A 13308-nucleotide genomic window follows, 5' to 3' on the forward strand; every position below is an offset into this window, starting at 1 on the left:
AAACTGGGAGTAGGTTTACATCAGATATTTGAAAAACATTCTTCACTATGAGGATGAGGAGGCACTGGCACAGGTTGCAGATCTGTGGATTCCCCACCCCTGGCAGTAATCAAGACCAGGTTGGATGGAGCTCTGACAACCTGGTCTTGGGGAAGGTGTCCCTGCACACAGCAGGAGGTTGGAATGAGATGATCTTTATGGTCCCTTCCAACCCAAACCATTTTATGATCCTATGATTATCAAGGTAACTACATAATGTACTGCATGTGTGAGGCAGAATCCCTTTGGATTGAAATTGCAGGCATAAACAGGAAAAATAACCTAAACAATTTTATTATTGACAGCTCAATAACAGTAGTGATGTGACTGTAGAATCTAAAAGAGATCAGAGAAAGTCAGGGAATGTGCTATGTATGAGAGACTCCAGCTATCCTTGGATTTACATTTGAAAAACTTCATGCAAGCCATAAGGCAGGAATGAGCTTCTTACATATACACAATCCTACTTCATGGAGGGGTTGGTGAGCACACAAGAGAAGCTCTGCTTGGCTTGGGCCTGATTTGGTTTAAAAAGCATAGAAGAGCCAAAATCCGAAGTAGTCAAATGAAATAACATTAAGGATTACTTTTCCATAATAATTCTCTCTGATTTTCTTGCTGATCTAATAGTAATTCCTTACTGCTACCTGATTTAAAAAAATGCTTCATTATGAATATGTCACTTCTTTTTTGTCTCATTAATCATTTCCTCAGTTTAACATGATGTCTGCTGTAGGTATCCACAAATACTTTCCCATTTGCCTCCTGAGGCCGTTCACCACAGCTGCATCCAAAACTCTGAAATGTGCAACCCTGCAACAATAAGCTTGTTGTTCTTTCTCCTCCATTTAGTTGTCTGGGTTGTTGAAGTAACTAAGATTAAACTGAATATTCCACAAACCCCACAATTCAAACTTTCTTCTGGTCTGCCTTTTTTTTTAATACTATGCAATCATTTAATATCATATTCATTAGAGAATTTTTCAACGTAAGTGAAGCACCCTCATTTTGTCTACTCTCTCTGATTCATGCAGAATAATTTATTTATTCCTTTTCCTTCACTTACTTCTTACCCTTCTTATGTGACACACTTCATGTAATTCTTTTCTACATTTTCTATTTTAAGTTATGCTAATTTAAAGTGTTTTGCAAATCATCTTAAAGGCCATGAGATCAGTTACTCTCTTCCTCTAATGAGTACAGCAGGAACAAAACCATTGACCTAAAAATAGCTCCAACTAGTTTAATATGCATCAGCCTGGTTATTCGTATCTGTCCCCTGTGATCTAAACATTAAATCAAAGATGTTGAACTCAGATGTTAGCACAGATTCTTCTTGTTTTTCCCCCTGTACACACTTGTGTTTAAATTTCTGCCCCCAAGCCAGGGCATTTAACATAATCCTTCATCTGAATCATTATTTCAATAAAAAAGATAAAATAGTAATAGAACATAGATCTGGAGGTCTGAAACCAGTTTTTATTATTAATACTCCTCTATTTGTTAAAATGATGGGACAATGATATTTTTCTAGGTTGTGGAAAAGATTATTCTATTCTTTGCTAATGTAGGCTTATAAATATGCCAAACTACTGACAGTTATATGAAAATTTAATACAGTATAGCCTAAACCCCCTTTTTGTCACTCAATTTAACATGACTTTCAGTAATGTTAATAGTTCATTGCCTATTTATACACAGACTGTTGACATCAAAAATAATACTAATACTGACATTTTCATCTGGCTTATTCTCATAAATTATTTCTGATACAAAATGGTTCCTGGAAGAGTTTAACAAAACTGCAGTATTGAACAATGACAAACAATGCCATCAGGTTTTGTATCACAGAAGCATTTATGTTTGCAAAGAAACAGTCATGTCAACCAAGATGTCACATATTCCCCCCAGCAACAGAATTCCAAGATGAGCTCATGCACAGAGAGCTTCAGCATCTTCACTCGTCATGAACTCTCAGGATTGGAGCTCTACGGACACAGAATTAAAACTCCCTCTCAATTCTTATCCTCACCACCACAGAAATGTGCACGACTCATTAGAATATAGAAAAATAATAATATGGGAAGTGTTTTATGGAATGCTAAACTGCTTTAAATTCAGAAGAGAATTTAGTAAATTAAAGGAGAATATGTTATGGTGACCCTAAGAAATGAATTTATTTTTGGCAGTAGGGCATGAAATGATATGCAAAATTTTTGACATGAAAATGAAACCTAGTTTCCTCCTTTCTTACAAAAATAAAAGTACTTAAAAAAAATATTAGGGATCTAAATCACACAATGTTCAATTAGGCTTTGCTGTAGTTACTCCTGGTTTGTCAGTTTAGTTTGCTATATAATAACAATTGCCTATATAATAAATCCCTAAATAATCTTCAAAAATTGCCAATAAATACCTTGGTTCTCTGTTCCTGTAGTATCTGGGTGATTTCTTTTAGGAATCCACTCAGATATCTTAAAGCCATATTTACATTTATTTTGCAAGGATTATAATTCTAGAGAGATCAACTTTCATTCATGCTATTGCCTAAACAACATATAAAGATTATGTATTTTGTATAATCACATAAAGGTGCTTTGCAATTAAAAAATAATTAAAAACTATGTCAATAGCACTATTTTTGTAGCTTTCTACAACTTTTGAAAAATTAGATAATTCAGATTAATGTCTGTATCAAAATTTACATTATTTATTTCTTCCATTCAGTGGTAAATTCACTACATGCAATGTGTGTTTTAGGTGAACATGCACATTTAGTTTCATTATTTAACTTGCTGTCACTGTTAAAGAAAACAAGGCGGCACTACATGAGCTTTCTGTAAGTAATATCTTGTCTTTTGGAGTCCTTATCAGAAGTCTGTGGGAATCAGAATAATTCATTTCTGTGTGGCTGATGAACCATAATTAACTTTACTGAGACAATAGTAGTGGAGAGAAGCTGTATTATTAAATGTAATTAGTAGGTGAGCTGATTGGAATCTATCCCAACAGATATACAGTCTCTCTGTGTTGTGGGGAAAAAAAAGGGAGAAAAAAACAATTTCTAAATATATTAAGAGTACTCTCAAAGGCTGTTTTTACCAAGGCTGGTGGTGGTGGTTCTGTTGAGACCCTGTGCAGAGTCTCAACATCCAGTGAAATACCATCTCATCCCTCCCCACAGTCCCTGTCCTGCTGACAACGATGTAGGAACACCTTTGGAGACTGGCACTGATGTTACATTAGCAAAGTAAACAGGTTCTTCACTGACTGTTTTCAGTGTGCACCAAATCACCTTGCTTTGCTTATAAAATATAATACAAAATAATACTATCTACTTTACATATAATGATTTTTTGAGAATATTTCTGTTTAGAGGAAACACATTTTTTCAACCATTTTTATACAAAAATAATGATCTTATATGATTAGACACTCTTTGTAATGTAAGTACAATACAAATGGATTTATCTGGTTTTGTGAACTAGCTAACCTAGTTAATGTGTTTGAGACATTCAGTAAACTGTTCTGTCAATATTTTTACTTTAAACTATAAGGAGAAAGAAAGTGCATTTTTATGGTAAGATTTCCATTTTTGTTCCAAATTCACATTAATTTGGCTTACTGGAAAGTGTTCATTATTATGCCCAAACTTTTAATTACATGTCTCAGATGTGTACTTTTAATTAACTGATGACATTTTCTTTGTTCAATTATTGTAGTTCAATACAACTGTTGTAAACTTATAAATTTTAATTAAAGCTGCTCCAATCTCCAGCTATATAACGTTCACATAGGAATTTGCCAAAAGGCTTAGCAGTAAGTAAGCCAACAGTGAATAATCCCTGAATTGCCAGTGGGATTTGTTTAACAAATTAACATTTGTGTGCAGATAATGAGGTTCTACAACTTAACACATCCAGCAAAGATTTAGCACAATCATGTTTTAAAAAATTAGTAATACTCTGCAATTTACTTAATTAGTTATCACATTACTATTCTGTATTAGGTGGTGAAGGAGAAGAGGATTTACACATTCACTAGAACACACACATTCACCAGAAGAGTATTTTATATGCTGCACTAATTTATTTGCATCAGAATATGATGCAAAGTTTGTTCTCAGGTTCTTTCTTCCTTCCTCAGATTTTGAGCCAGAATCCAAAGGAAATTCCCTGACTCCCAGGGAAGCCTCCAGCTGTGGGGACCCTGCAGAAGCACCTCTTCATGAAGCTGAAATGACTGGCAGTCCCTAAGCTTTCCAAAGGGAACGTGTGTAAAATGACACTTGTGAGATCGATTCAAAGCTGTTTGAGTTGTATAATATGCAAGAATTGACAAGGGCAATCAAAACCTCTAAGAAAGAAATAATCACCAGTCATTTATATTTTGCAGATGAGTTTGGATTGGCACTCACACACCTATGGGTTCTGCAACTTTCAGAGGAAAAGGCTTTATAAGTTTTGAACAAAAAAAAGGCATAAAAAATATAAAATTAGGAAAATATATGAAACTTGATTTTAGCAGGTCAGTTTGATGAGTCAGTTGTACAATGGATCAGAAGCATAAGTGCTACTTTTTGAGGAACTGTTTGTGAGCACCATTGTACAGGAGGAAGAATGCACAGGCAGCAATAGCACAGCAGAACAAGGTAAAATGATATTGGGCTAACTTTATTTTAAAATAGTAACTTTATACTTCACAGAAATGTGAGGGAATTCTTTAACAAAACCAGTTTGCAATGTAGCTACTGGAACATGGGGATTTAAAAGGCATGTAGATGTGTCGCCTGGGGACATGGTTTTGTTGTGGACCTGGCACTGTTGGGTTAAGGGTTGGACATGATCTTAGAGGTCTTTTGCAAACTTAATGATTCTGTTATTCCTTTGCTAGATGACAGGCCAGCCTGGTACGACAAAATATTTCAAATCTAGATACAATAAAATGCTGAAGCTCAAAACCATTAAGGAAAAACTGAGCAATTCTTGGTAATAAAGAATGTTTTTATTTCTACATGTAGGAATGTGCAAGAATAAAGCAACATATAGGCTAATTACTCTCATATGAACTTGACACAGCAGATCAACTCTGCCTTGAAGGCTGAGACAAGGAGAAGAAACATTGTTCTGGTCTGGATTTCACACTCAGTCCAACTGCAAATGTCTTGTGCAGCTACACGTGTGCTCACTGAACACAAGGACTGAAGGACTGAAGTGTGTATTCGACTGGAAAGAGGAAATGGTTCTTGCAAAAACACTTGAGGAATTAAGCTTTGTTGACTTAATTACAGTTTCTAATGCTTTTGGGGAGTCCAGTTTAGCTTCCCTCTGTAAGATACGTAATGGCCTTAGTATATCATGGATTAGATTAAACTAGGATAAAGGGACATCTTCCTGGCATCCTAGTTTGTTTCCACATGATTTATGGCCTGATGTAGATAAGAAATACAGTCTGATAAGAAATAGAGATTTCTTCTTAATAGAATATTTACAGCGTCCAGGGGCTAGGCATGCAAGGAAGATGAGATGCAGAGCAACTTGAAAATTTCTTGGAAATTATCAGGAATACTAGATGGTGGCAGTGTCATTTGGAAAGATATATGGCCTCTTTTCCACATTTCCAGCAAGGGAAAGTTATGGTGTGGGCTTCAAGGCATGGCTACCCTCATGAATTGGAAATGGCAGATAAGACATATGGTTAACTTGAAATATGATTCTTAAAAATTTGATGAAACTGTTAAGGGGACAGAGCACTGCAGAAGAACACTCCTATCAGCAGGCATGCCCAGAGTCATTAGAACCAGCTCTGTGTTGGTCTCAGCTCATAAAGGCACTCTTTGTTCATGTGTGGTTCAATAAACATTAGCTGCTGTTAGAGGTTCAGATTCCCCCAAATCAGGCAATTGAACAATGAAATGTGGACTGTGTTGATGTCCATGCTGGCTCTCCTGATGGATTTTATCGCAGGCACAGCATTCCATTTGGGACACAAAGCACCAGGCTGATGCTGCATCCCCAGGCCTGCTGCAGCAGCTGGGCCACGGTGAAAAATTTAGCAGAAGTATATTGTGGAAGCTGCTCATATCCCACCTTTACCCACTGGTGACAAAACCTACTGCAATAATTATTTCAGCAAGGCTGGGAGATTTCAGAAGCTGGATTTAGCAGGAAAATATAAATTAAAAATACCCATGCAATAGCATAGCTGTGTGAGCACAGCAAATGTTACTGCCTGGGAAAGGGAAAACAAACTGCTGGAGGTGAGCAAGCCCTATAGTTACTGCCAAAAGAAAAGGATTAAATAAAGCCCTGGGAGCTCTGCAGGACTCAAAATGGAGCTGAGTTCTAGGAGCCAAGTTATTAATTTTATTAAGCCTTTTAACCCCACAAAAGAATCAATTAAATGGCAGATATGTAAAGATGTGGGAATAAACATCCTCTCTTCAGATGAGGAGGAAGTTCTGCATGTCATTTAAATCACCCACAACTTACTTCCATTCACCTGCGTGTCCTCACTTAGCATGTATTGATCTCACTACATTGATAAAAATCACCACTTATCATTTGTGTCAGTTCCATCAGCTGTTAGAAGCAGTTTAAAGTATAATTAATCAACTTCCAGCACAAGTAATTCTCATTTTCTAATATTTAGGCATTATTATGGATATAACTATGAACGACATTATTAACCCTCAACTACTCAGAACTGAAAGAAAAGATTACTAGATTTGCATTCACCTGGAATTTTGCCACCACACCTCAGTCAATAAGAGGAGGCTCCACAGAAGCCACGAAGTGAGGCTAAATTACTAAACTACATATGCTAGAGTTAATTAGTAAGAAGTGCTGAGGAAAACATTATGATCTAAGTCTCTGCCACAGAGACTCAGATACATAATTTTGCATTTCAGAGAGCCCTCTCTGTGCTGAACAGTCACGAACTTCTCAGGATCAGGTGCTTGTACTCTTCTTTCAGAGATCAGGGTGTTGGTCTCTTCATCACAGAAGAAAATGATTCACATCTTCAGGAGCTAATAGCTTCTGAGGAGAAGAAGGGACTAGACAGCAAACTCTTCTCCAGCTGTTCTACTTTGAATCAAATATTTAATTATTCCTTGAAGCAGAAAATAGAATTCGACTTCTCCCTTCTCACAGAATTGCTAGGAGTACTTTTTATCACACTTTCCCTCTCTAGCCCAAACACTAATTGCAAGTTACAAAAATTTATGTGTTAGGGACAGAGATCAACTGTCAAATCACCACTTTTTAACAGGATTATATCCCTGAAGATAAGAGAGATAATTTCAAATTCCTTCAGGAAAATGAAGGATCTGAGTTCTCATCAACCAAGTCTTCCTGAGAATTAGATGACTAAAATTCCTGTTTGGTGATCTCCAGGAAGACAAAAGCAAAACACTGAGGTCACCAAATTTAAGCAAATTCTGTGTATGCACATAAAAATTTAGAGGGAGAACTGAGACAAAGAGAGAACAAGTTGTATGGGCTTGTTCCAGGTGTACTTTGACTGCTTTACAATTCCATTTGTCCACCTCAACACCTGAGTCTTTATATTGAACACAATTTATATTTATACGCTCCCTTTTCTGGGATTCAGTTTAATTCACTGAAAAGCACTATTGATTATAAAGTATAAATATGTATGACATGTTCTGATGTTTTGCACACCATTTAAGTACAAACAAAGCAAATAAGTTACAAAGAGAAAAATATCACAAGAAGGGAATAAATCCAAACATTTAAGGCAGGTATAATAGTAATATAGAGCTGTTCAGAAATATTTACCAAGGAGAGAGGCTCCACAGGTTCCTCCATTCTGGCAGTAGTTGTAGCAATGGTTTGTTTCACACCTTTCACCAGAGTAACTTGGCCAGCAGTGGCATCGGGGATCCCCCTTCTCGTTTATAATGCACTTTCCTCCATTCTCACAGGTTAATTTACAGGTGCCATCTGCAGCAAGAGCACACACAGAGTGGTTCCACAACCCCATTTCATGGAACTGGCAAAACAGAACCCTGTCTCTCAAACAGAGCTAGAGATCTCTGTCAGTGGGGGGAGAGGGGGAAATATCACTTTACAAAATTGAGAAAGTAAACTATAAGTTCTGTTTCTGGAAAAAAACCAACACATTTAGGAGATCTTAAGTTCCAGAAAGGCTGTCAGGAGCTGCAGAGTTGGTGGGAGCTTGCACCCTTACTGAGTTGGGGGCCTGTGCATGGCACACCCAAATGATGTCACAGGGAAGTCGACCACTCTAGGATCTAAGTTACTAATGATAGTAGGAATTCTTTTTTGGAACTATAATTCCTAGTTAGTTTAAGAACTAGAAAATTGAATGATGGTTTTATCTGAGAGACCTCAGGAAACTTCCCAGTCGTTTTCTGGTGACCTCAGCCTTTTTCTATTAGTTGTTTTTGGATCTCTCTTCCACTCTCTCTATTAACTAACAGCCTTCTTAACTAAGCTTTATCCAAAATATTTAAAAAAGAAATTACTCAGCTTTCAAATCATCCTCAAAAATTGATGTTTGCGTATGAACTTGTTGCTCCTAAATCATATTTCCTGATAAATTCTTTTTCTCGTCTGCTCAGACTGTAAAATCCCTGAGAAGTGGTACTGCCTGCTGCTCTGCATTCACTGACTGCTGATGGCACATCTTAGAGGTGACACAAATTCTGATTAGGCCAGATTCAATCTTCCTATAAAGCTGTTTTGTAATTAGAGTTGTGCCTCTCTTGGAAACATGTTGAAAAGTAAACCTTTATTCACTTCAGTGAACAGGATATAAAATTATTCAATGATACCAACAAGAAATTAATTATAGACTAGCATATAATGCTCAAACATCCAAATACCTGTAATTCTAAAGAAAGAGACAAGCACCTTTCCAACCCAAAACATGTTTGCAGCAATGAAACCTGTCATTTCTCAAATAGCAGCCAGACTACTTCCTAACTAATCCAGTATTTTAGCCTACATGGCTTTAAACAAGAGGGATATCACAAGCACTGAAAACTCTCCAGTAACAGATCCACCAGCTGCTGGTTTTTGCTGAGTTCATCTGGTTTAGTCAAACAACTGATGAGTCAAGGTTCCCATTTGTTCCATACCTGTTGAGGTTTAACACTGACTGAGGTGACACAGGCACAGCAACTCCTTTGATGTTCAAACACATTGTGTTGCAAAAGTGCAGAATTTAGGAATGTCACACATCCTCTACCTGAACAGTTCTCTCCAGCACAGATTCTGCAGAGCCCAGTAATATACCTGTGCTTATGCAGAGCCCTTTCTTTGAATGCACCCAACTCTCTCTTTCCTGCCTGTGTACACCCCTCCTCTGCAGGGTCTGCTGCCTCCTTTCACAACCAGTGCTGAGATGGTGCAGACATGTATCCTGGGATCAAATCTATTTAAACAGAACTTCTGGAAACTCTCATCTTTCAGGTAATTGTACCTTTCTCAAACTAAGCTGAAACTAGATAGCAAATCTAAAAGTTACTGTGGTGGACTGCCTGGCACATCATTACTTCATGCTATGCATTTACAACAAAAATATGAAATTCTGTTTGCACTTAATTTTTTGGTATCCACCCTGGATACACCTGCTGTAACAAAGCTACTTTGTATTTGGGAGTTTGAGGATGCTTCAGTGTTTTATTTATTTGGGTGGTTCATTAAATCCTTTGATGTTCCATGAACCATTTTTCGGTTACTCATTATACAAGTTGTTTGAATGGATAATGTAGCATATCTTATCGGAGAGAAGGTCTATTTTTGTTTTGCTTATCTTATCTGTTTTACTTATCATTAGTCATGAGTTTATGGAGCAGAACTTGGTAAAAACAGAATAAATAACAGTGAAGTACAGACAACTGCTCATTTTTATGAACCTTTCTGATAGTGCATTACAAACATGCTCTTCTAGAGCAATTCCACAGAATTGAGACATAAAATCTGAAAAAAAAAATTACAATTACTACTGATTTTGTTCTCTATGAAGCATTTTAAATTCAAGAGTTCCAATACATATCTAATATGGAACAGAGAAAAGTTACTTTAACAATTTTGGACTTTAAATAAACCAAGAAATAGGATTGAAAGATGCAATGGATAAGCCAGTTGTGAAATACTACATTAGACTTTAACAATATAGGGGTTTTAATGCTGCTGCTTTGTTGTCTGAAAGTAAATACAAGAAACAAATTACACTCGCAGATTCACATCAACTGAATACAAAAGGAGATCAGATTTTTTTGTGGGAGACAAGAGCAGAATGGTCCCATAGGAGAAGACAGAAAGAAAAAGAATACAGGAGAGAAACAGAAGAATTGGTCTATAAAGCTGAATACAATTATTTTGAATTACTGAATAAAGACCTCTGAAAGATGAGCTAAGAACAGCTCTAGCATGTACACTCTCTTGGGACAAGATTTTAAAAAAAAAAAAAGTTAAAATCAGAAAAGTTTCTGTCTGGAGTCAATTCTGTGCTGCTCTGTGCTTGCTGGAACTTGGACTCAAAGACCTCCCAGCTGCTCTTTTCACTTCTGAACTGTCAGAAGTAAATCATTTCACTTGTTACACAACCCCTAGTTTAGTTACTGGACCTCTAACATGAAAGAAAGGAAAGGATTACGGGTCATCTAATTTTATATATTCTCTCCTAATCCAGTTATTTAGACTCCTGCTGCCTTGATTTGCCCATTTCAATCTTAATATACTGCTAATAAAGAATCAAATAATTTTAATTTGCAAGTTTTCTTATGTTTTTTAATGGACTTTGGCTTATCTGCTCCATCTCTGACTCTTCTTTTCCTGAAAGTAAAAGGAAAATCTTACACAGAAGAAATACTGATACAATAGCAAATCAAAGCCTCGTGAACTCTACTGGAATTTTCACTCATTCATTTTTTTGATATTCCATCCCTCTCCCCCAAATATATAGACACACACATTTTTTTGACATTTCTATAACAACCCTCTCTTTCCTGAGAAAAATGCATCTTACTTTCTGCTATTTTCTCCCTTTTGAAATATCCACCAATTTCTGGATTAGACAAGTTCAATGGAGAGATGATGCTACAGAGCACAATGTTCATGACCTACATGCTTTGGGACAAGAACAGTTTCCCTCCCTACAAAGGAAAATACTCATCTCATGGGGCAGAAAATTTGGTCTTGCCTACCCTTTGGACAAAGCTGTAGCTCATCCTTTATAGAGATGAATGTACCTACTAAAGACAGAGTGCAGAGTTCTAATATCATGGTAAGGTTTTATAAATATTCATGTCCTTACAGAAAGTCATACTACCTGCCAGTTTTCCATATGTTTAAATGTACCAGAACACTGTTATCCCCAAACTTTGTCTGAATGCTGTAAGAGAGATGCTACTCTGTTTTCCCTTCACATTTTTTTTTCCTTTTAAAAATATTTGCTTTACAATTTTAGAAGGAAGAGAAGGTCTAAGAAAAGGATGCAGAGTAAGAAAAAAATAACTGATGCCCATTTTCTTCTGTTCTGGTAAACACCAATCCCAACACTAACCCCTTTGTAAACACAGGAGATATGCTGTAAAGAGTTTTTTTTTCCAAATTGGGAGCAGATTTCTGTGTAACCCTGGTTCTATTTGATACCTAGGAAGGCTGAAAGCAGGACAAACCCCAAAAAGATAGCATGGATTGAACTGCCATAGCTTTTGCTCCCTGAGGCAGACATTGGGTGAAAAAGAAGGTCCATAGGGATTAATCTCTCCATCCCCAGCCAAAGCACTTGTTCTGCCTGAAATCCACATGTGCAGTGGGCCAGTCCCCAGAGAAGCGTGCAGAAGGAAACAACGTGATGAATTAAATGTTTCATCCTTGTTCAGAAGCAACACCAGATACGAGTTTCTGTAATTTTTCCTCAGGCTTTTCATTCAGCGAAGAGAGCAGAAATATTCCCCTCTTAACAGGAAAGTGATAAACGTGAAGCTCCAGATCAGGGAACTCTTGGAAGTGTTTATTACTCTTGTTCACTCAGCTGTACTACACACTGTCTTCCTCCAGTGCAAGTCTCTCCGTTCTCATCCTCTTGGTACATTTTTAGCTTCATTGTGCTACAGACAATTAGATACAAAAAACCTAATGGATGCAAATCCAGGGGTCTCTTTTAGGAAAATGAAGTTGTATTCTGCCCACTGGAAAACTAAAGGGTAGTTTTCAGTTCTAAACCGAAAGTCAGGCCTGCTATAGTCAATAACCCTCAAAAAACACTGTACTCTGTCAGTCATTATCATCTAGGGAGAAACGAGATAGAAGCTTATCTAAGAACACACAGGAACTTGTTTTGATTTTGTTACTAAAACATTCTGAATGATGCAACTCCAACTTGAAAACCCCAAATCAAACCCAAAAGTTGTTTCTCATGGGTTGTGTGAGACGCTGGTGAAACAGCTGTCTGAGGCAATCTGGATTCAGTCTTAAAGAAAGCCACTGAGTATTCAATATTTAGTATTCCTCACATAGGCCTTATGAAGAAAAATGAGCTCAATGGGTCAAGCTAGTAGTAATATCATGCAGAATTTTAGGACAGCTAATTTTCTTCTATTAAAAAACAAACAAACAAAGAAACAAACAACAACCCAGTTTTTGGGAAATAGCCGTAAGAAACAGATCAAGACTGAGATTACCTTGCAGTCACCAACCTTTACAGTAGGCAGACTGAGAAGAAATTGTACAAATGCATCTGTACAATAATAATGCTAAAACCTACCAAAAAGAAGAATGACATACAAATGTTGACAATGATCATTATTTGCTGGAAGGCATTTTCCACAAGGGTAGTGAAATATGTATTGTCAAAAGAGAATCTTCAGCCACAAGCTCTCCTGGGGACACTATCTAAGATGGATGGGAAGCAGAGATGGCTGTGACATTTTGACGCTGTCAATTCAGAAAGTACAATTTAGTCACATTAGTTCTTGACATCCTCAACTAGTACTAATTTTTGAAAGTAAGAAACTTCTTACATAACATGAAATAGCCACTATGCAAGTACAAAACAATCAGAACCTTTCCCTTCTATTGCTGTATGAATGACATCCACTACAGGAAATCAAAAAACCGAGTTTTCAGATCTGTAAATGAGTGGTGGTTTATTGCTGAACACATAAGATATAATGTATATAAATCACTGTAACCTATCTACTACACATCTATTGCAATGTGATCAAACTAGTAGCAAAACCAAAAGAATACATCAGCAAAAAAGTGTTTT

General features: G+C 36.8%; 1 protein-coding gene across 4 annotated transcripts in view; it reads right to left on the reverse strand.

Moving 5' to 3' along the window:
- Positions 1-13308, reverse strand: part of LRP1B (LDL receptor related protein 1B) — a 675815-nt gene that overhangs the window by 30443 nt on the left and 632064 nt on the right. For all 4 annotated transcript variants that reach the window (XM_017830208.1, XM_017830207.1, XM_017830205.1 and 1 more), the window contains exon 82: positions 7842-8006. In XM_017830208.1, coding sequence (XP_017685697.1) covers positions 7842-8006 — 165 coding nt within the window. The remainder of the gene's footprint in view (positions 1-7841; positions 8007-13308) is intronic.

Source organism: Lepidothrix coronata, unplaced genomic scaffold (genome assembly GCF_001604755.1).
Source record: "Lepidothrix coronata isolate B3197 unplaced genomic scaffold, Lepidothrix_coronata-1.0 Scaffold175, whole genome shotgun sequence".
NCBI classification, from domain to species: domain Eukaryota; kingdom Metazoa; phylum Chordata; class Aves; order Passeriformes; family Pipridae; genus Lepidothrix; species Lepidothrix coronata.